This window comes from Nicotiana tabacum, chromosome 20 (assembly GCF_000715075.1).
Source record: "Nicotiana tabacum cultivar K326 chromosome 20, ASM71507v2, whole genome shotgun sequence".
Taxonomy (NCBI): Eukaryota; Viridiplantae; Streptophyta; class Magnoliopsida; order Solanales; family Solanaceae; genus Nicotiana; species Nicotiana tabacum.
This window is the reverse complement of record NC_134099.1, coordinates 120,160,063-120,185,109: the sequence shown is the minus strand read 5'-3', so window position 1 is coordinate 120,185,109 and position 25,047 is coordinate 120,160,063. Positions and strand designations below refer to the sequence as shown.

Sequence of the window (25,047 nt, the reverse complement as noted above, 5' to 3'; positions counted from 1 at the left end):
TTCAAAACTAAACCTGTTGGTAGGGTGGAAGTTGAGAATGTGTAGATGTTGCTTACCAAAACGATACCACAAGTGTTAACCAAATGGTGGATGATCAGTTAGAAAATGACTTGGAGCATCCTCAACGCATATAAGAAGAAGTTAATATTGAGGAAATAATAATCATAGAAAATGAGGACGAATATGTAATGACTCCACCGATCGTTTCATGAGTTACCGCTCCGTTTTCCCTATTTCTGCTTCTTATTGGCTTGTTCAGCTGTATTATGTGATATCGGGTTGGTTGGTTCGGGTTCGGGGAGGTTTTGGAAAGGAATGAGACACTTAATATCTTTTGAGTAAGCTTAGTTTAGAAAAGTCAACCGGCATTAACTTATGTGAAAAAGGGCTCGTATGTGAATTCCGATGGTTCGCATAACTTCGGGAGGTGATTTGGGACTTAAGAGGGTGATCGGAATGGGTTTTGGTGGTCTGGAGTAGATTTAGGCTTGAATTGGCGAAATTAGAATTTTGGCATTTTCTGGTTGATATGGGAGATTTTGATATAGGGGTCGGAATGGAATTCTGGAAGTTGGAGTAGGTCCTTCGTGTCATTTGTGATGTATGTGCAAAATTTTAGGTCATTCGGACGAGGTTTGATAGACTTTTTGATCGAAAGCGGAATTTGGAAGTTTTTGGAATTCTTATGCTTGAATTCGATGATGATTTGATGTTTTGATGTTGTTTTGAGCGTTCCAAAGGTTGGAACAAGTTTGAATGATGTTATGGGATGTGTTGGCATGTTTGGTTGAGGTCCCGAGGGCCTCAGGTGAATTTCGGGTGGTTAAATGGATCAAATTTATGTTTGAAAAGTTGCCGATTTTCTTCAATTCTGTTGCAGATATTTTGTTCTTCGCGATCGCGTAGAATGGACCGCAATCGCGTAGGCTTAGTTGAGCGGGGGTGAGATTTTGTTCTATGCAATCGCATAGGTATGGGCGCGATCGCATTAGGTTGTAAAGTTGTTGTTCGCGATCGCAATAGGCTGTAAAGTTGTTGTTCGCGAACACGGGGTGCGGGTCGCATTCGCGTTGAAGGAAGGAGCTGGTGAGGTGGTGAGGTTTGTTCTATGCGATCGCGTGGGTTAGATCACGATCGCATAATTTAGCAGAGGTAGAGCTTCGCAATCGCATGGAGTTTATTGCGATCGCATAAGGTTAAATGAGGTGGGTCAGCTTTTTCGATTCGCGATCGCGAGGCATTTTCTGCGATCGCGATTAAGGAATTTTAAATCGCTGGGCAAAATGATTAAAAGGCCATTTTGGCAATTTTTGCCCATAGTTCACTATTTTTGAGTCAGTTTTGGAGCTTCTTGCGGGAGATTAAAGTTTGAGGTAAGATTATTAAACCTAAAACTCGATCCTATGTTGATTCTTACTTGTTAAACATGAAATTTGGGCGATTTGAAGCCTAAAAATTGGGGAGTTAGGGCTTGGCAATTGGAGACCTTAATCTACAGATTTGAGGGGTTATTTGTGGTCGAATTTCGATATTCTTGGTATGTATGAACTCGTGGAAGGATAAGGATTCCATTGATGTGACTTTTATCGAATTTCGAGATGTGGGCCCGGGGGTTGGGTTGGACGAATTTCGGGATTTTTGGTATAAATTGATTATTTTCTCATGGGCTTCATTCCCTTAGCATATATTAATGTTGTAATTCTGATTTTGGATAGATTCGACGTGAGTTGAGGCCGAGTCGAGAGGCAAGGGCATCGCGGAGTATTATTTCATCCGGTTTGAGGTAAGTATCCATTGTAAATCTGGACTTGAAGGTATGAAACCCCGGTATTTCATGTTGTTTTGATAAATGAGGTGGCACACTTGCTAGGTGACGAGCGTGTGGGCGTGCACCGGTAGGGATTTGTGACTTGGTCCGTCCCGTAGCAGCTATTAAGCCGCGTATTTGATTTGAAATCTTACGATATCCTGTATTTTAGAGATTGATACTATATTTTGGATTGTACGCCATGTTCGGGGCCTTGTGCCGACCTGTTTAGACCCTTAGGGGTATTTTTACTAATTTTCTCACTATATTTGTTTTGAAAACATATCCTCAATCATGTTTTTCCTGTTTATTGTTTAAATCCGGTTTCATCACTCTACTTCTTAATATATGAAAATTGCTTGAGTTGAGTTCCCCGATTTCTACTTATATGCCCGAGTGGCTGTGAGGTTAATGAATGAGAGAGGTTGAGGACCTAATGGTGAGGATTATATATACATTATGGATCGGGCTACACGTAGCCGATAATATATATATATATATATATATATATATATATATATATATATATATATATATTACGGATCGGGTTGCATGTCGCAGCTAAACTTATATGGATCGGGCTGCACGCTGCAGCGACATGACGCTTGGGCTGTAGGAGCCCCTCCGGAGTCTGTACACACCCAGTGAGCGTAGTCGACTATAAACTATGGATTGGGTTGCATGCCGCAACGGTTATTATGATTATTATTATTATTATTATGAGATATTATTAAGCTGGAGTGCTAAGTGTGAGTATTGTGTGAGGAGAGCTGAGTCACGAGTGACTGAGAGGCTTGCCCGAGAGGCTATACTTATAAATGATACCTTGCCCGAGGGGCTCGTTTATGACATTCTGCTGCTTTCACTCTTCCTTTTTACACTGAGCCTCTGTTGAAAAATGTTGAATAAATGATTTCAAAGTAGTTTAATTTAATTTGAAGTTTTACGAGATAACTGGTTATTGAACTGCTGAGTTTGACTTCATATTTATGTTGAAAACTCTTATATGATTTTTAATTGCTCGTCACTGCACTCAGACCTTACTTACTTTAGTTACTTACTGAGTTGGCATACTCACATTACTCCCTGCACCTTTTGTGCAGATCCAGGTGTCCGAGCATTATAATAAGGGCCTCCAACACTCTCAAAGCTTTACCGGAGATCGCAAGGTAGTTGCACGGCATTCGCAGCCCTGCCTTCCTTCTTCCTATTTTAGTATTTTGTTGTTTCGGACTTATTTTGTATTATTCAGACAGAGTCTTGGTTGTATTTAAAGGCTCATGACTAGTGACACCGGATTGTTGGGCTATGCTGATATATTTTTTACTGATTTCCGCATATTTTCGTTGACTTATATATTTCATATGAGAATTTGAGACTTAATCGGATTTTGAGAAATGGTTTTATAAAAAGAATTCACTATGTTACTTGTTGGGCTGGCTTGCCTAGTACTGCGATAGGCGCCATCATGACCGGGGCATTTGGGGTCGTGACAAGTTGGTAACAGAGCCTAGGTTACATAGGTCTTGCGAGTCATGAGCCGGTTTAGTAGAGTCTCGCGGATCGGTACGGAGATGTCTGTACTTAATCTTAGGAGGCTGCAGAACCTTTAGGAAAAACTTCACATTCTTTATTTCTTGTCGTACGATCTGTTGATTCTAGTACTAAACTTCTCTATTCTCTCACAGATGGTGAGGACACGTGCTACCAGTCAGGACGGACGACCACCAGTACGACCAATTGGGGCCACTAGAGGCCGAGGACGCGATCGAGACTGTGGCAGGGGTGTAGCCCGCACAGTAGCTAGGGCAGTACCTATAGATCCACCAGCCGCCCTTGTTCAGGATCAGATCCCAGTTATGGACAATCCAGCAGCACCAGCTCAGGCACCGACTGTGCCTATTATGATTTCAGGCCTTTAGGAGGCCCTAGATCAGATTCTATATGTGTGCACTGGCTTGGCTTAGGCGGTCTCAGTTACTACGGCCGCAGCTACTTCTCAGGCCGGGGGAGGTACTCAGACTCCCGTTACTTGCACACCTGAGCAGGTTGTGCAGGGACTTCAGACACCGGGGACACCTCCAGCCCAGCCGGTTACACCAGCTCAGGAGTATGTGGTACCAGTTATGCCTATCGATGAGCAGCATCGATTGGAGAGGTTTGGTAGACTTCAGCTTCCGACTTTCAGTAGTATTGAGGGCGAGGATGCCTAGGGTTTCTTAGACAAGTGTTAGTGGATTCTTCGTACAGTGGGTATTTTGGAGACTAGTGGTGTAGCATTTACTACTTTTCAGTTTTCTGGAGCTGCCTTTACTTGGTGGGAGGCTTATGAGAGGCGTAAGCCTGTTGATGCAGCGCCCCTTACCTGGCAGCAGTTCTCCATTCTCTTTTTGGAGAAGTATGTGCCACAGTCTCGCAAGGAGGAGTTGCATAGGCAGTTGCGTCAGGGTGATATGACTGTGAAGCAGTATGAGATGCGGTTCTTGAGTTAGCTCGTCATGCGATCTAGTTGGTTCCCACGGATCGAGAGAGGATCAGAAGAATCGTTGATGGCCTCATATATCAGCTTTGGATTCTTATGACTAGGTAGAGGGCGTCAGGTGCTACTTTTGAAGAGGTTGTTGACATTGCTTGCGAGATTGAGTCAGTTCATTGCCAGGAGCGGGATGAGTGGGAGGCCAGGAGGCCTAGGGGATCTGGTAGTTTTGGTGGTGCTCCTTCAAGAGTCCAGTTTCAGCATGGAAGAGGCCGTCCATCCAGGCATGCTTAGTCAGCTTGCCTAGTTCATCGTGGGGCATCATTAGGTCATGGTTCTCATAGCTCACATTAGGGCCATTCATCACTTAGTGCCCTACCAGCCCAGAGTTAGTCTTGTGTTCCATCAGTTCAGGTTCTTCCGTGCCAGTCCTTTTACTAGTCACTTCGGTGCTAGGGGTTCCCTTCGGTCCCTGTTTCCCGTACCAGGAAGTTGTTACAAGTGTGAGAGTTTGGGCATATGAAGAGGCAATGTCCTCGTCTTCTTGAGGGTCCATCTCAGCAGAGGGGCTAGCCCTCGACTTCAGCTCCAGTTACTTCACCACCCCCTCAAGCAGCTAGGGGTGCGGGTTAGTCGGCTAGGGGTCGCCCCAGAGGGGAAGGTCGATCAGGTGATGATCAGGCCCATTTCTATGCACTCCCAGCCAGACTAGATGCTATTGTTTTAGATGTTATGATTAAAGGTATTATCTCAGTCTGCCATAGAGATACCTCTATATTATTTGATCTTGATTCCACTTTTTCATATGTGTTATAATACTTTGCTCGTTATTTGAATACGCCTCGTGAGTCTTTTGTTTCATATATTTGTGTATCTACTTCGGTGGGCGATACTATAGTTGGGGAACGTGTATACCAATCATGTGTGGTGACTATTGGGGGTCTGGAGACCCGAGTGGATGTATTGTTGCTTTGTATGGTGGACTTTGATGTGATATTGGGCATGGATTGGTTATCTCTATGTCGTGCTATATTGGACTATTATGCTAAGACAGTGACTTTGGCTATGCCTGGTATGCCATGGATTGAGTGGCGAGGTTCGACTGATTTTGTCCCCAATAGGGTGATTTCATTTCGGAAGGCCCAGCGGATGGTTGGAAAAGGTTGTCTTTCATACTTAGCCTTTGTGATGGTTGTCAGTGCAGAGACTCCTAGTATTGATTCTGTTCCTGTGGTAAGGGATTTTACCGATGTTTTTCCTGCAGACCTGCCGGGCATGCCACTGGATAGGGATATTGATTTTGTTATTGATTTGGTGCCAGGCACTCAGCTCATTTTCATTCCACCGTATTGCATGGCATCGGCGGAGTTGAAAGAATTGAAGGAGCAGCTTTAGGAACTCCTTGATAAGGGGTTTATTCAGCCTGGTGTGTTGTCGTGGGGTGCATTTGTTCTATATGTGAAGAATAAGGATGGCACGATGAGAATGTGCATTGATTACAGGAAATTGAACAAAGTTATAATCAAGAACAAGTATCCTTTGCCTCGTATCGATGATTTGTTTGATCAACTTCAGGGAGCGAGAGTGTTCTCCAAGATTGATCTTCATTCAGGTTATCACCAATTAAAGGTCAGGGACTCGTATATCCTTAAGACAGCTTTCAGGACTCGTTATGGTCATTATGAGTTCCTTGTGATGTCTTTTGGGCTAACCAATGTCCTAGCAGCGTTCATACATTTGATGAACAACGTGTTTTAGCCTTATCTTGACTCGTTCGTAATTGTTTTCATTGATGATATTCTGGTGTACTCGCATAGCTAGGAGGAGCACGCGGAGCATTCAAGAGTTGTGTTACAGAGGTTGAGGGAGGAGAAGCTTTATGCAAAGTTCTCCAAATGTGAGTTTTGGCTCAGTTCAATGGCTTTACTAGGGCACGTGGTGTCCAGTGAGGGTATTCAGGTTGATCCGAAGAATATAGAAGCGGTTCAGAGTTGGCCCAGACCGTTCTCAACCACAGAGATTAGCAGCTTTATTAGATTGACGGGTTATTACCGTCGGTTTGTTCGGGGATTTTCATCTATAGCATCACCCTTGACCAAATTGACTCAAAAAGGTACTTCATTCAGGTGGTCGGATAAGTGTGAGGCGAGCTTTCAGATGCTCAAGACTGCCTTGACCACAGTTCCAGTGTTAGTTTTCCCATCAGCTTCAGGTTCATATACAGTGTATTGTGATGCTTCGAGAATTGGTATTGGGTGTGTGTTGATGTAGGAAGATAGAGTTATTGCTTATGCTTCTCTTTAGTTGAAGCACCAAGAGAAGAACTACCCTGTTCATGATCTAGAGTTGGCTGCCATTGTTCACGCGTTAAAGATTTTGAGGCATTATTTGTATGGTGTATCTTGTGAGGTGTTTACTAATCATCATAGCCTCCAGCACTTGTTCAAGCAGAAGGATCTCAATTTGAGGTAGCGGAGATGGTTGTAGCTGCTAAAGGACTATGATATCACTATTTTGTACCATCTGGGAAAGGCCAATGTGGTGGCCGATGCCTTGAGTAGGAAGACGGTGAGTATGGGGAGTTGGCGTATATTCCGGTTGGGGAGAGACCTCTTGCATTTGATGTTTAGGCCTTGACCAATCGGTTTGTGAGGTTGGATATTTCGGAGCCCATTCGGGTATTGGCTTGTGTGGTTTCTCGGTCTTCCTTATTTGATCGCATCAGAGAGCACTAGTATGATGATCCTCATTTGCTTATCCTTAAGGACAGAGTTCAGCACGACGATGCCAGAGATGTGACTATTGGTGATGATGGGGTGTTGAGGATGCAGGGCCGGATATGTGTGCCCAATGTGGATGGGATTCGGGAGTTGATTCTAGAGAAGACCCATAGCTCGCGGTATTCCATTCATCCGACTGCCGCAAAGATGTATCAGGATCTGAGACAGCATTACTGGTGGAGGAGGATGAAGAAGGATATTGTCGAATTTGTAGCTCGGTGTCTCAATTGTCAGCAGGTGAAATATGAGCATCAGAGACCGGGTGGCTTGCTTCAATAGATGGATATTCCAGAGTGGAAGTGGGAGTGTATCACCATGGACTTTGTAGTTGGGCTCCCACGAACTTTGAAGAAGTTCGATGCTATTTGGGTGATTGTGGATCGGCTGACCAAGTCCGCGCACTTCATTCCTGTGTGTACTACCTATTCTTCAGAGCAGTTGGCAGAGATCTATATCCGAGAGATTATTCATTTTCATGGCGTCCTAGTTTCCATCATTTCAGATAGAGGTACTCAGTTTACTTTGCAGTTTTGGAGAGTCGTGCAGAGAGAGTTGGGTACTCAGGTTGAGTTGAGCACAACTTTTCACCCTTAGACGGACGGGCAGTCCGAGCGCACTATTCAGATATTGTAGGACATGTTACGCGCCTATGTCATTGATTTTGTAGGGTCATGGGATCAGTTTTTACTGCTTGAAATTTTCTTATAACAACAGTTATTAGTCGAGAATTCAGATGGCTCCATACGAGGCTTTATATGGGAGACAGTGTAGATCTCTAGTTGGTTGTTTTGAGCCCAGCGAGGCTATACTTTTGGGTACAGACTTGATGCAGGATGTTTTAGAAAAGGTGAAGGTGATTCAGGAGAGGCTTCGTACAGCGCAGTCAAGGAAAAAGAGTTATGCTGACAGAAAGGTCCGTGATGTGTCTTAGATGGTTGGGGAGAAGGTGCTACTGAAGGTTTCACTCATGAAGGGTGTTATGAGATTTGGAAAGAAGGGTAAATTGAGTCCTCGGTTCATTGGGCTTTTTGAGGTGCTTCGGAGGATTGGGAGGTGGCTTATGAGCTTGCTTTTCCACCCAGCTTATCGAGTGTGCATCCGGTATTTCATATTTCTATGCTCCGAAGTATATTGGCGATCCGTCTCATGTTTTGGATTTCAGCACTGTTTAATTAGATGATGATTTGACTTATGATGTGGAGCCTGTAGCCATTTTGGAGCGTCAGGTTTGAAAGTTGAGGTCAAAGGATATAGCTTCAGTGAAAATGCAGTGGAGAGGTCGACCTGTGGAGGAGGCTACCTGGGAGACCAAGTGGGAGATGCAGAGCAGATATCCTCACCTATTTGAGGCATTAGGTATGTTTCGTGACTCGTTCGAGGACGAACATTTGTTTAAGAGGGGGAGGATATAACGACCCGGCCGGTCGTTTCAGTTACCGCTCTGTTTTCCTCATTTTTGCTTCTTATTGCCTTGTTCAGCTGTATTATGGGATATCGGATTGGTTGGTTCAGGTTCGGAAAGGTTTTGGAAAGGAATGAGACACTTAGTCTCTTTTGAGTAAGCTTAGGTTGGAAAAGTTAATCAGATATTGACTTATGTGAAAAAGGGCTTGGATGTGAATTTCGATTGGTCGGATAGCTTCGGGAAGTGATTTGGGACTTAGGAGTGTGATCGGAATGGGTTTTAGAGGTTCGAAGTAGATTTAGGCTTGAATTGGCGAAATTGGAATTTTGGCATTTTCCGGTTGATAGGGGAGATTTTGATATAGGGGTCGGAATGGAATTCCGGAAGTTAGAGTAGGTCCGTTGTATCATTTGTGACGTGTGTGCAAAATTTCAGGTTACTCGGACGAGGTTTGATAGACTTTTTGATCGAAAGCGGAATTTGGAAGTTTTTGAAATTCTTAGGCTTGAATCCAATGATGATTTGATGTTTTGCTGTTGTTTTGAGCATTCCAAAGGTTGGAACAAGTTTGAATGATGTTATGGGATGTGTTGGCATATTTGGTTGAGATCCTTAGGGCCTCGGGTGAGTTTCGGGTGGTTAAACGAATCAAATTCATGTTTGAAAAGTTGCAGATTTTCTTCAATTTTGTTGCAGGCATTTTGTTCTTTGTGATCGCGTAGAATGGACCGCGATCACGTAGGCTTAGTCGAGCGGGGGTGAGATTTTGTTCTATACGATCGCATAGGTGTAGGCGCGATCATGTTAGGCTACAAAGTTGTTGTTCACGAACGCAGGGTGAGGGTCGCGTTCACGTAGAAGGAAGGAGCTGGTGAGATGGTGAGGTTTGTTCTATGCGATCGTGTAGGTTAGACCGCGATCGCGTAAGTTAGGAGAGGTAGAGCTTCACAATCGCGTGGAGTTTATTGCGATAGCGTAAGGTTAAATGAGGCAAGTCGGCTTTTGTGCTTCGTGATCGCAATGCATTTTCCGCGATCGCGATTAAGGAATTTTAAATCGCTGGGCAGAATGTTTAAAAGGTCATTTTCGCTATTTTTGGCCATAGTTCACCATTTTTGAGTTGGTTTTGGAGCTTCTTGGGGGAGATTGAAGGGGGAATTCAAGAGAACTTCTTTGAGGTAAGATTATTGAGCCTAAAACTCGATCCTATGTTGATTCTTACTTATTAAACATGAAATTTGGGGGATTTGAAGCCTAAAAATTGGGGAGTTAGGGCTTGAAAATTGGAGACATTAATCTAGGGATTTGAAGGGACATTTGTGGTCGGATTTTGGTATTCTTGGTATGTATGAACTCGTGGGAGGATAAGGATTCCATTGATGTGACTTTTATCGAATTTCGAGATGTGGGCCCGGGGGTTGGGTTGGACGAATTTCGGGATTTTTGGTATAATTTGATTATTTTCTCATGGGCTTCGTTCCCTTAGCATATATTAATGTTGTAATTCTGATTTTGGATAGATTCGATGTGAGTTGAGGACGAGTCGAGAGGCAAGGGCATCGCGGAGTAGTATTTCATCCGGTTTGAGGTAAGTAACCATTGTAAATCTGGACCTGAGGGTATGAAACCCCGGTATTTCGTATTGTTTTGATAAATGAGGTGGCGCACATGCTAGGTGACGAGCGTGTGGGCATGCACCGGTAGGGATTTGTGACTTGGTCCGTCACGTAGCGGCTATTAAGCCGCGTATTTGATTTGAAATCTTATGATATCTCGTATTTTAGAGATTGATACTATATTTTGGGTTGTACGCCATGTTTGGGGCCTTGTGCCGACCTGTTTAGACCTTAGGGGTATTTTTATTACTTTCCTCACTCAATTTGTTTTGAAAACATATCCTCGGTCATGTTTTATCTGTTTATTATTTAAATCCGGTTTCATACTCTACTTCTTAATATATGAAAACTGTTTGGGCTGAGTTCCCTGATTTCCACTAATATGCCCGAGTGGTTGTGAGGTTAATGACTGAGAGAGGTTGAGGACATAATGGTGAGGATTATATATACATTATGGATGAGGCTTCACGCCGCCGATAATATATATATATATATATATATATATATATATATATATATATATATATATATATATATATATATATATATTATATAATGGATCGGGCTGCACGCCGCAACGATACTTATAAGGATCGGGTTGCACATTGTAGCGATATATATATTGGATCGGGCTGCGCGCCGCAGCGATATGATGCTTGGGTTGTAGGAGCCCCTCCGGAGTCTGTATGCCCCCAGTAAGCGTAGTCGACTATAAACTATGGATCGGGCTGCATGCCGTAGCGGTTATTATGATTATTATTAATATTATGAGATATTATTGAGCCAGAGTGCTGAGTGTAAGTACTGTGGGAAGAGAGCTGAGTCACGAGTGACTGAGAGGCTTGCCCGAGAGGCTATACTTATGAGTGATACCTTGCCCGAGGGGCCCGTTTATGACATTCTGCTGCTTTCACTCTTCCTTTTTACATTGAGCCTCTATTGAAAAATGTTGAATAAATGATTTCAAAGTATTTTAATTGAAACTGAAGATTTACGAGATAACTTGCTATTGAACTGTTGAGTTTGACTTGATATTTCTATTGAAAACTCTTATATGATTTTTAATTGCTCGTCACTGCACTTAGACCTTATTTACTTTACTTACTTACTGAGTTGGAGTACTCACGTTACTCCCTGCACTTTGTGTGCAGATCCAGGTGCCCGAGCATCAAAGTGAGAGCCTCCAGCACTCTTAGAGCTTTACCGAAGATCGCAAGGTAGTTGCACGGTGTTCGCAGCCCTGCCTTCCTACTTCCTATTTTAGTATTTTGTTGTTTCGGACTTATTTTGTATTATTCAAATAGAGTCATGGTTGTATTTAGAGGCTCATGACTAGTGACACCGGATTGTTGGGCTGTGCTAGTATATTTTGTACTAATTTCTGCATATTTTCGTTGACTTATATGTTTCATATGAGAATTTGAGACTTAATCGGTTTTTAAGAAATGGTTTTATAAAAAGAATTCATTGTGGTTACTTGTTGGGTTAGCTTACCTACTACTGCAATAGGATCCATCACGACCGGGGCATTTGGGGTCATGAAAGAAGAATCACCTGATGAAAATGAAATAAGTGAAGAGGAAAAAATTTTGGATGAGGAAGGATATTTCGAAGATGACTAGAATGTTAGTTTTTTCAAGCGCTCTCAACTTATATAGATTTATATTTTCAATTCTTACATTTTCTTTAATTTATGCAGATGAACTGTAGGGGTCAAGGTAGGTCTAGGAATGATAAGATGCCTATTATCATGAGGATAGTGCTACACCCTCGCTTCCTTCCACTCCACACTCGCATCTCTCCGCTACTGATGGTCGGCAGCAATCTTCTAGGCACACATCTTTTTCACCACATCCATCTACTTATCAGACTACCTACCATTCGCCCTCCCTGTAATAGTCTTACCATTCGCCCTCCCAGTAATACTCTTACCATTCTCCACCACAGAGGTATAGCCCACTTCCTCCACATAATCCTGCATATAGTTACATGGGTACACCGAGTCAGCAATCACAGGGTCATGTGGTGATATTCCCGTCATCTACTCTATTTGTTTCACACCAGCTGGATTGCATCCATCTACATTACAGCCACCCAGATCGCAGTAGCAGTCTGGATCACAACAGTGGTTTGGATTGCAGCAGGGGTCTAGATCGCATCCATCTTCATCAGCGACCCCGTCTCCCTCTCTATAGAGTTTGTCTCCTAGCATTTCTAGACTTCACCTTCGGGATAGTAGCGTTGAGCCAGATGCCTCCCCTTTTACGCACACTTTAGATACACCGGAGGATGATGATCAAGAGGAAGTGTAGTATGATTGTTGTCATAGGATGATCATCAAACCTGAGGGCAATAAGTAATATTTATTTATTACTTCTTTATTTTGCTAAATTATAATAGCTAGTCTTGTCTATTTAATGTAATTGCTATACTGCAGGTTCATACCTAGTCATCAAACTACAAAGATAATCACTGAAGCTCTTGGCCGCTTGTATGATGCACCCTATACGACTTGGAGTGATTTTCCACCAGAGCTCGTGGAGCAAATTTTCAACCAATTTATGGTTTTAATACCATTCTTATCTATTTAAGCATTATATTAATAATATTTTCATCTAACATTACACACTTCTTTGCAAACTAAGTGTGCCTGGGAGGACCGGCATAATAGTGCCATTCTTGCAAATTTTGAGTTCCAATACTGTAAGAGACTATCTGATTCCTTCTGTTCTGCTCGAAAGAAGAGCAAGAAGCCTTCATGGGTTCTACCACATTTATGGGAGAATCTGCTAAGGTAGTGGACCACTAAAAAATTTGAGAAGCAGAGTGAACAGAGAAAGAATGCCCGAGCATCTGAGAAGGTTAGCTCCTTGCACTGTGTGGGTGCAAGGAGCATAGGAACTACGAGGAGACTACTGGTAATTCCTTAAAATATTTAAATTTATTTTTATCGAACTATAATTATATATTTTTAATTTAGTTAAATTGTTGTATTATATTTGTAGGAAAAAATATGGGATGAAGATGACTCATGATGAGTTCTTTATAGAGACTCATATCCGTAAGAAGAAGGGATCGACAGATCCAACTAGATGGGTCGAGGACCTGGCGGAGACTACATATGTAAGTTGCATAACTACTATAACTTAAAATTAATATTTATAATATTATATAGTTACTAATATCTATCTTCTAAATAAAGGGTCGCAACAAGACTACTGTGGAGGAGTACAGTCAGAGCTTGCCACCGAATGAGCAAGGTGAGCGACCTTCCATTTCAAACGAAGAAGCGTAGAAGATATGGTTGGATGTTGTCGGTGGTCCTAAAAAGGGGATAGTGTACGGCCTTCCAGAGAGATTATTTCGGCGCTACAGAACTGGATTGCAAGGTATAGGGACTTCCGCCCAGGGCGAGGCACTTGATAGGTTGACTCTCTCAGCTATGGAGAAAAAGATCGCAAAGCTGTTAGCAGAGCTTGAAGAGGCAAAGGCTGGAGAAGAAAAGAGAGATAAACAATTTGATACCCTTCAAAGTAAGCTAGAAAAGAGGGACGAACAATTTAATGTCCTTCAAGGTTAGCTAGTCAATCTTCTTGCTAGTGGTGCTTTCCTGATTCCCCAGCCTCGTGAGTCTTCCCCAGATGTTAATCCTTCTCGTCGTGATCCTTCGAACCATGCCGATGATGAAGCTTCTAGCAATGGAGATGGAGATGATGTAGTTAAAACACTCATTGAATGATATTTGAACTTTTAATTTGTGAAACGTTTTGTTGTTGGATATTTTAAAACTCTATAAATATTACAATTATAGTTTTGATAATTGTTATTGTTGTTGTTATTATTGTTATTGTTATTATTGTTGTTGTTATTGTTGTTGTTATTGGTTGAAAGGCAGCAATGTAATGCTGCCATTATATGTGATTGGTTGTTAGAGGATGGTGTAGGTGTAAAACAGCTGTATTCTGCCAAAAATTTACCCAGAAAATTGATCGCATACCGACCGAAGTCAACCAAAAATGTTAAAATAAAATTCCCAGAAATTTAAAATTACTGACTGACTTCAATCGAATCTTTTGATTTTAAATTTTAAATATTTTAATAATACCGACTGATTGGTCGGAAATAAACAATTTAAAATAAAAAAAATTAAGTTTTCGACCGATATCCATCGCTAATTTAAAAATAATTAGAAATTATTTTCAAGAATACCGCCTGAATTCGGTCGGTAAATTTAGTTTGTGTCAGAGTATTTGGTCAAAGAATGTTGAAAACTATCGACTGACTTTGGTCGGAAATATCAACCCTTTGTGGCCGCCTCGCATTAGCGACCATTATTTTTTCGACCAATTAAAGTCAGTCGGAAATCGGTCGGTTTTTATTCGATTTCGACCGATTTTGCTTGGTTTTTTTGGACGCCTTTTGACAACTTTCGAGTAGTGTTATAGCCTGCTTGATCAAGCTTTTTCAATCTTAGAAGTATGTTTTTTTTTTGTCAAAAAAGTACTTTTTTCAAAGTTGAAGTGTTTGGCCAAGCTTTTGGGAAAAAAAGTGCTTTTGAGGAGAAGTAGAAGCTATTTTGGAGAAGTAGAAAAAAATATCTTCTCTTCAAAAATACTTTTTTGAAAAGCACTTTGAGAAAAATACACTTAGAAGGGGAGATTTGCATCTATAACCGTTTTGTGGGTCACGTTTTAACTTGTGCTCACTTTTGCAAAAAAAATTGCAAACGTACCCACTTTATCGCGTAACTTCAGCATACGGGGCTGAAGTAGCAAAGGCAATCACACAAAGCTTCAGCATTCTAGTAGACGGGCCTGAAGTAGCAAAGGCAATACGCTGAAGTTTTTTTGTCCTGGATAAGATGCTGAAGTTATTTAGTTCATTTGTAAAACTTTCAGCACTAAAATAGCTGAAATTTGTTTTTCCTGGATTCATTAGTTTTGTCATAAAACTTTTTCAAAAATTTCAGCAGAAAATTCTGAAGTTATTTAGTTCATTTGTAAAAACCTCAGCACTATATAAGCTGAAGTTTTTTTGTTCTAGATTCATCAGTTTTGTCATAAAGCTTTTTCAAAAACTTCAACAGAAGATGCTGAAGTTATTTAGTTCATTTGTAAAAACTTCAGCACTATATAAGCTGAAGTTTTTGAAAAAGCTTTCTAACATACTAGATAAATAATCACCTTATTCTTTCATAGTGTATTACTACTATAAAATAATCAGATTGCCAACAGTATCTAAATCATAAATTTTGGAAACAATAAACGTGAAAATAACAGAATTACGTGAAAATATTCACAAATTATTATCTACTAACTTACGTAATTATTTATAATTTATTTTTAAATAATCTGATAAACATACTTATGGCAATCATCCCCTGAACTGAAGAAGAAGCAGGAGGAGGAGACAGAGGAGAAAGGGGGCTGAAGTTGTTTAAAAAAGTGGGTACAAGTTACAACTTTTTTTAAAAATGGGTATAGGTTAAATGGGGGGACCAAATAAGGCGCCCCGTGCAATTTTTACCTTAGAAGTAGTTTTAGAATCTTGGCCAAACACCGATTGCTGCTCAGAAGTATTTTTTCAAATTAATTAGCTAAATACAAACTGCTTCTCACCAAAAGTACTTTTGAGAAAAGCCACTTCTCAAAATAAGCTGATTTTTGCAACTTGGCCGAAAAGGCAATTAGACTTCAATCAAACTGCATCTAATATAATTAGAAAAAAATAGAAAATCAATTTTCTTAGAAAATCCCTTTATTATAATGATTTTACATTAGTAATGACTTCACCTACAGGCTACTAAGAAAGAAAAAAAAGAGGAAACAGGATTATTATTATTAGAAAGAAGAAAAACATAAAAAAATATGAGTTATATGAGGGCCAAGTTCCGTGGGCTAGCTTAAAGAAATCTGTATTTTTAATTTTCACTATTCAAGTTTCAATCTTTCAAGACCACCTGTGCAACATTTGGACTTGTTCGATTAATCGCTCACTAAAGTTGAACCGCTAGTGGAGTACGTTGTGAGTTTCTTCTTTAAGGGGATTATAACTAAAATAAGAGGATTATTTTGTCACATGTGGGAAATGGAAGAGAATAGATCCAATTAAGGGATCGTTGAGTTTCAGCTACAATGAGAAACACTCCTGGCCCTGCCCATCAGTATAGGTGGAAGAGACAACTCTCTAGAAACGGATTTAGAATTTGAAATTTATAAATTTTTATAGTGACCTCAGTTAACATATACTATGGACATATATAAAAGAGATCTTCATAAAAATTATTTGGGTTCAGGTAAACCAGTGAATACTCCCCTCCCCCCTCCCCCACACACACAGAGCCCCCCTCCTCCCCCACCCACCCCACCCCAAACACACACACGCAAAGTCTCACATGCTTTAAAGATATAATTCCAACACCTCCTACAAATTTTCTTTTATAACATTTATCTTCCTTATAATTTTGATATGTTACGTTATACTTATTTCCCTTATTTGGATTATTATTTTAATAACGAAACTGGTTTCAAATTAAAGGATAAATTTTCTATACTATTCCACAAGTGCCCTTCTTAACTTTACCTATTTGGTGTAGTAATTATGTCACTACCCAATTCCCGAACCTGGTTGTGATGACGCCTCTCATGAAGACAAGGCCAGCCATTCAACCCAATTCATCCTTTTAAGACAATTAATTAACACAATTATAGTATAAACATGGTTTAATAATATCTAATAGCGGAAAGTATAGATAAAATACGGAAATCCAACCCAACTCAGCCCTAACCGGGGTGTCACAAGTCATGAGCTACTATAGAGTTTACTAAAATTCTACAAAGTATGGAATTAGGAACAAAGTCTGAAGATATCATAAATAACAGAAGATAAGGGAGAAAACGGGTCTGCGAACGCCATGCAGCTACCTCGATAACTCCGATGAAAACTGAACAGCAGAAAACTCGCTCTATGCCTCAGGAATACCTGTACCTGCACACATGGTGCAGGGAGTAATGTGAGTACTCCGACCCAGTAAGTAATAAATATAAATAATAACTGAAGGTAAGAAAACACGTTAAGGCACATAACACTCTATATAGAAGCAGTGAAATCATTTAAAATAATAATTCAGTGAAACATCATGTGAAATTTCTTTTAAACCAGTAAAAAAAAGATAATTTGGCAGTAAAATGATGAGTAAAAATCTGCCTCTCGGGCTCAATATCAAAACAACAAGTAGAAATCTGCTCCTCGGGCTCAGTATCAAAATAATAAGTAGAAATCTGCCCCTCGGGCTCAGTATCTCATAACAGTATCAGCCCCTCAGGCTCAAAACAGTATGAAGCAACCAGTCAATGAAATAAGAGCACATAATTATTATGGCGGATAATGCAGATGAGGAATAAATGCATGAGTGCAATGCAATGCATATGACGGTACCCTCTGGTATCCACTGCGGCGTGCAGCCCGAGCCATCCATATTTATTTACCGTCGACAGCACTCACTGGGGGTGTGTACAGACTCCGGAGGGGCTCCTACAGCCCAAGCGCAATAACAAGCCATCTCGTGGCATCAATCAAGTCCTGGTCAGTCATTGTTACCTGACCAATTTATATCACACAGTGTCATTGTTACCACTGTTTCAAGTCATATCATATAGTGTCATTGTTATCACTGTTTCAAATCACTGCTGCGGCGCGCAGCCCGATCCATGCTCAGTCCAGAAATCATAATAAGCCTCTTGGGCATTTGTAAAACAGTAGTTCTCAGCCCGAAATATCATTTAGAAATATCATTTAAGTTTTCAAATCTTAGAAAGATGGCTGAGTTTGCAAAACAGTATTTAAAACGTTGGACTGAGATCAAATGATATGCATGTATGCGAAAACAGTGATGTCAATCCCTAAAGGATTCAAATAATTGGCAAGAAGCCCAAATGTAACAATTAAATCCAAGTAAGGATGATTTTCAATTTAGTTCAAGTAGAAAACACGGTAAAAACATCTCTCGGGATGGACTAAGTCACAATCCCCAATGGTGCTCTACCCCACGCCCGTTATCCGGCGTGTAAGTCACCTCAATATAGCGTTACGATGTGAAATTCCGGGGTTTCAAACCCTCAGGACATCGTTTACATCAATTACTCACCTCAAACCGACTACTTCTTTAGCTCGCGACGCCTTTGCCCCTCGAATTGGCCTCCACGTGCGTCGAATCTGCCCAAAATCACAACGAATATGTCGCATTATGCTAAAGGGACAATACCCAATCGAAAGCAATCGAAAAATATCAAAATTCATGAATTTGACAAAACCCGAGCCCCGGGCCCACGTCTCAAAACTCAGATATTTTTATACCAAAATGTTCTTCGTCCTCTCACGAGTCCGTACATATAAAGAACACAAAAATCGGAGCCCGCTTGACCCTTCAAATTGACCCTAGAAAATCTCAAAAGCACAAGCCCTAAAACCCCACTTTTCTACTGATTTTCATGTTCTAATTCACATATAATCTTGTATTTAACTTGGAAATAAGTAGAAACAACTCACCTTTGATGCTTGATAAAATCCCCCTTGAAATTCTCTCCAAAATCATCCAAGCCAAATGAAAGAAATGAAAGAAATAAGCCAAATCCGTGTTTAAAGAATCTGCCTGTGCTTCGTCGAGTTATACCTTGCACTTGTGTTATACAAGTTGTACATCCTATTAAAATTTTTCCTTGTCGGACACCTTCTGTTTAAACAACCATAACGTCTTGTATAAATATCCAAATTACAAACGATTTGAAGATTTAGAAACTAGACTCGAAGATCTTTAATTTGATAGGTTTTACACCATATAACTATTTATATATCCCGAGATATGAGCATCTAAAGTCGGCTCCATGAAATCAGAAAATTCTGGAGAAACTGCTCCACCAGTCATCTTCAATCAATCATAACTTTCTCTAAAGATGTCCAAATTACGATTTCCTTATCTTTCGGGAAACTAGACACGAAGGGCTACAACTTTTGTTTTTGAATCATCTCAAAATTCCTTGTAGATCAAAAGATATAGGCCTCCGAATTACGCTCCACGACTGCACATTTGCTATCCAAAGATAGCTTAGCAGCAGAAATTGCAGCAACTTTTTTTTTCTTTTTGGGTCCGAATTCCATTCCGTTAACCTTCCGAAATCCACCCAAGGCCCTTGGGACCTTAACCAATTATATCAACATGTCCCACAATATCATTCAAACTTATCCCAACCTTTGGAACAACCAAAATAACATCAAAACATCAAATCATCATCGGATTCAAGCCTATGAATCTCAAGAACTTCCAAATTCCATTTTTGATCAAAAACCCAACCAAACCACGTCCGAATGACCTCAAATTTTGCAGACAAGTCCAAAATGACATAACGAAGCTACAGCAACTCTCGGAATTCCATTCTGACCCTCGGATCAAAATCTCACCTATCAACCGGAATTCGCCAAAATACTAACTTTGCCAATTCAAGTTTAATTCTACACCGGTCATCACAAAAATATTCCGGACACACTCCTAAGTCCCAAATCACCTAACGAAGCTATCCGAACCATAAAATTTGCATTTCGAGCCCTCTAACACATAAGTCAATATCCGGTTGACTTTTCCAACTTAAGCTTCCTTAAAAGAGACTAAGTGTTTCAAACCTTATCAAAACTAGTCCGAATTACTTCAAATTATGCACACAAGTTACATTCGATATTACGGACTTGCATAAACTTTCAGAATCGCATTCCAACCCCGATATCAAAATTTTCACTTCCGGTCGAATTTTCTCAAAAACCTTTAAATTTCTATATTTAGCCAAATGACTTCAAAATGACCTCCGGACATCCGAATTCACTTCCGATCGCGCTCGCAACTCCAGAATCACCATACGGAGCTATTCTCATACTCGGAATCCCAAACGGACATCTATAACTCTGAAATGCCTTCCAACCCAAATTTATGAAATTTTTCTAAAATACTAACTTCCACAATATACGCCGAAATGCTCACGGGTTATCCAAAACCAAATCCGGACATACACCCAAGTCCGAAATTATCATACGAACAAGCTGGAACTTTCAGATCCCAATTCTGAGGTCGTTTACTCAAAATTCCAATCTTAGCCATTTTCTTCAACTTAAGGTTGCCGCAATGAAAAGTTTCTTTCCAATTTGACTCTGAATTTCCCGAAATTCAATTCTGACCATACGTACAAGTCAATATACCTGAAATGAAGTAGTTCATGACTTCCAACTGCTGAACGACGCGCTAGAGCTCAAAACGGCCGGTCGGGTCGTTACAAATTAAGTGCTACAAAATCTTGTATCTAAGTAATTAGAACTTAGAAGTACAAAAGGATAAATCTAATAACTTATGGGTCGTTTGATATGATGGATAAGTAAAAATAATCATAGGATAACAGTTTAGTACTGCATGTCCCTTGTTTGGTTATTAATCCTGGGATAAGTTAACCTAGGATTAAAAATAGTATCGAGATAACTTATACCTGTCAAAGGCAGAATAGTAATCCTAGAATAAGTTATCCCGGGATAAAACTAAAAAGACAATCTCGAAATTAATATCAGAATAACTAATCCCAGCATAACTAATTCTAATATAACTACTCCCAGCATAAATTATCTTTAAACCAAATGACCCCTTATTTTTATTCCATATTCTATAATAAAATTTATAACATATAAATTTTGACATAATTTAATACAAATATTATTTAATACTATCAACAAACACTGCTTAGTTATACATAGGGGTGGCAATGGTTCGGTTCAGACGGTTATTTTATAAAATTTGTATCATACCAATTTTTCGGTTATTCTGTGATGTATAACCAAAATTAGACTTTTAAAAATCCTACCAATCATGTCAGTTTCTCTTTGGTATCGGTACGGTTCGGTTAATTTTTGATATATTTTTAAATATCATTTAAAAGTTACTAGTAGAAGCATAATGCAATTACATACCTACTTTTATAGGACTTATCAAAACTCTCTAGACAATTTTACTATTTAAAAGGTGATGAACTAAGAAAATATGAAAGATGGCTAGAGTATAGATCAATCAACTATTCTATAGTAACATAAAAGAAACTAAGCAAAGACACAGAAAATATAAATCACACAGGTGGAAAGATATTAAGCAAGTTGAGGCTCAAGAATAAAGTCTATAGAATATTAAATATTTGAAAATATAAATTTAAATAATACGAAAATTCAATACATTGTAGTTTGCTACTCATAATCGCTAGATTATCTTGTGTCTTGCTAGTGAATATGCTGGAAATAATTTAGCTTCAATAGGAGTAGTATAATAGGCTTGGGAATTAGGATTTTGGGTTTAATTAATTATTGGCTTGTAACCATTTTTATAATTTTAAAGCCCAAGAAAAAATTTAATGCTTTATTATTTTTAATATTAATATATAAATATATTTTTCCCATGTAAATTGATTCGGTACGGTTCGGTATTTTTTCGGTTTATTTTCATAAAATAAAAAATCTACCCTAATTATCGGTACTGTTAATAAATTTATATAAAAACTTACGATTTTATTAAAAGAAACCTAATGATCGGTACGATTCGGTAGGTTTAGTCGGTTTTTAAATATCCATTGACACCCCTAGTTATAGGAATGTTATAATCTTCTCTTATGCAACCAAACAACCGCTACATTCCTTATTGGCATACTCTACTTTTTTTTTTTTTTTGGTAACCAGCAATATACTGAATTACTTTGTGGAGGATTTTTCACATTAATTATTTAATCAAATTAATTAATAATAATATACATACTAATTATTATCTTAGTGTAAAAATTTTATCCCTTCATATAAACCTTGTAAAAGCGACATTAACTTTCCATCTACTTGGTTCAAACTAATTTTCCGAGTGCTTCATGTTTGATTAGAATTTTCTTCGAGTAACCATTTAAAACCTTTAATATTTTTTAAAATTTTAAAAACAGCCAATATTGCTATTAAATTGCTGTGGCAGCAGAAGCGGCCAAAAAGATAAGCCCGACCGTACATACGCTGTATATATATAGCAAAAGCAATACATATATACGGCTTGATCTTATCTACATTAATATGTTGCATGGTAATCTTAGTGCCATGAAAATGAATACGTGGCTTAGGAACGAAGTAACCAACGCATATACCATTGACATCAGTCATCACCATTCTTGTCCAAACTGTCACAAAAATATAGACAATATAAATATAGATATTATTTGTACTTGGCTTAATTCAAGTGTTTCTTAAGAAAAAAAATGGCTTCGACCATGGATGGGAGGTGGACGTCGGAGAGGAGCTGGAGATTTGGACATGATTAGTGATACTTTCTCTTATAATTTATGGGACCCTTTTGATTATGGGCTGAGTGGTGGATTGAGTGGCTGGGGGCTCGGCGATCGTAGAGGCGGCGATGATGACGTCTCGGCCTTGGCTCATGCTAATGTTGACTGGCGTGAAACCGACACTGCTCATGTTTTTCGGGTCGACCTTCCTGGTTAAGTATCTAATATTTCAACTCTCTCCCTTCAAACACACAAAAAACTTTGTACGTATAAAAAAAGAGAATGTTTTGAGAAGTCTTGTCGGTCCTCTTCCTCTTCTTATACCTACAAAACTAAATAAAATATTGGATTTTCTCTTGATTTATTTTCTTCACAAGCATATTATATTGTTGCTAGCTCAAGTTATCAATGCCTTTTGAATTCTTTGCACTCTCCTTTTACAAAGATGATATCACTTGTTTAGTCTAAGCTAGTCCAAAGACATGTAGGCTTTAGGTCAAACTTGCATGGTATAATTTCCTCCCAAGACTAAACGTGCTCCTGTATAAGACTGGAATAGAAACACTTATACTCCTTACGTACCCAGATTCTATTAGATATCTAGGAGTTGACCTTTTCTTCGAAAAAAACAACAAAGGTTCTTGAAAAGTAGTAGTATACTAGGATATATAGAATGAGAAAGAAAAATGTGGAAGTGGCAACAATAGGGTGCATAGTAGGACTATGCGCCTTATATTCAGAAGGGTGTAGATTTGCGAGATTGTTACTCGTAAAGCTAAGTGCAATTTTTCATGGCAGGGGTGAGGAAGGAAGATTTGAAGGTGCAAGTTGAAGATGGGAACAAACTTGAGATAAGTGGAGAGAGCGTGAAAGAAGAGGAACAAGTAGACGACAAGTGGCACCGTGTGGAGCGTCGCCGAGGAACATTCATGAGGAGATTCCGGCTTCCGGAAAATGCAAATGCAGATGAGATCAAGTGTGGGCTTGAGCACGGCGTTTTGACTGTAAATGTGCCAAAGAAGGAAACACAGGTGTTTACAAGAAATGTTAGAGCCATAGATGTTGTTTAACAACTTCTTCTCTTTGGCTGTCCAATGTATAAATCAAATGCTAAGGTCACCATCGTTGTGCTTAGTGTGTATGTGTGTGTCCATAGTCTTGGTGTGTGCAATTACCGGAATAAAGCCTACTTATAGCTACTTAATCGTTTTACTTTCACAAACACAGCTAATATTCTACTTTGTATCAAAATCCGGATCAGGTGTACAAAATGTGTTTACATAAAGTGTAATTCAAATTATCCATCCGCCAAAAAGATGAACCATGAGCACTTCCAAGTAGGGCCGTGCATGGATCGGATCGGATTTAGCACATTTCGATCGGATTTCGGATTTTAGAAAATGCAATTCGAATCAGATCCGAATTAATATCGGATCGAGTTTTAAAGTTTGGATCGGATTTCGGATTGGATTATTTTGCCTCAAGGTTACAATTAATATTTATATTTTTTTTTTTTGTAAAAGGCAATACAGTAAAAAAAATTCATGTTTCTGTAATTATGAGAGTACTATGTATCAATATAGTTCATCAATTGTAGAGGTAATAATTTGGAAAAAAATATAAAGGAAGTATTAATTATCCGAAATTAAAATTTGTATTTATATATGTCCTAATAATTTTGGATTTCTGATCGGATCGTATTAAAATTATACCAATCCGAATCCGATTCGAAATTCAAAATTTTAATAAACACGCTCCGAAATTTGATCCAATCCGAAATTCGAAAATTGTCCGATCCGAATGAACAGCCTTACTTTCAAGTACTTCTAATAGTTCCTATTATATCTCAAAATTTACTATAATCAAAAACCTCGGAGAGCTGCAGCCATCTATAAGATCAGATTTTTTTTCCGATGAAGAGGAATTTTATAGATGGCAGTCAGAAGATTCAAAAAGTACAAAGCTATAAAATCAGATTATGGAATAAGAAAATTTTGCTATGTATGTAATCGTTAGTATCACTACGTCAACAACCAATTCTCATGTTGGGAGTAAAGGTATGTGGCCACCAGATGGAGAAGTCGAAAGGAGAAAGTTCTTCTTCTCTTTTTCCTTTTTTTTTTTTTTTGGGGGGGGGGGGGGTATGATGGGCATTTGGTGGATAGGTGGTTGGAGGCTTGGTGCAAAGGCTATAAACAGCAACCTCGTTAACATAAGTAAATTAAGAGACGTCTTCTATTAGAGTCCGAAATTGAAATAATGGTAGGACATAAAATACGCTTATACAGTTAAAAAAATTATATTTTGACGGTATAATACTGCTTTTTACTAAAAAAATAATTTTTTGTAGGAAAACGCATTATAGTACTACGTTTAAGGAAAACGTAGTATTATACTGCGTTTTCCTATAAAAAAAAATATAACCACTCCTTCCCCACGACAGAACCAGTGCTCACTTTTAAACCCTCCCCCCCACCCCCCACCATTTCAGCTGGTCCCCCCTTCAATTAAAAAAAAATCCTTGGGCCCCACCCGTTACACAAAAAGTGAAGAGCGTAGGTCCCGCATACAACCCAAGTCTTCGATTGTTATGGATTCCTTCTTTCGGGGTCAAAATTTCAAATTTTTTAT

General features: G+C 39.3%; 1 protein-coding gene across 1 annotated transcript; it reads left to right on the top strand.

Annotated features, from left to right (window-relative positions):
- Positions 1-22,356: 22,356 nt before the first annotated feature.
- On the top strand, positions 22,357-23,628 carry LOC107809275 (16.9 kDa class I heat shock protein 1-like). The gene is made up of 2 exons (XM_016633881.2): positions 22,357-22,628; positions 23,215-23,628. The coding sequence occupies exons 1-2, from the start codon at positions 22,406-22,408 to the stop codon at positions 23,484-23,486; spliced, it is 495 nt and encodes a 164-aa protein (XP_016489367.1). The 5' UTR covers positions 22,357-22,405; the 3' UTR covers positions 23,487-23,628.
- Positions 23,629-25,047: the final 1,419 nt, after the last annotated feature.

Bases quoted from the DNA above. Each gene is read 5' to 3' on its own strand.
- LOC107809275 (XM_016633881.2), top strand. From the start codon at position 22,406: ATGGGAGGTGGACGTCGGAGAGGAGCTGGAGATTTGGACATGATTAGT. The intron at 22,629-23,214 runs GTTAAGTATCTA...TTTTCATGGCAG, and splicing joins TTTTCGGGTCGACCTTCCTG to GGGTGAGGAAGGAAGATTTG.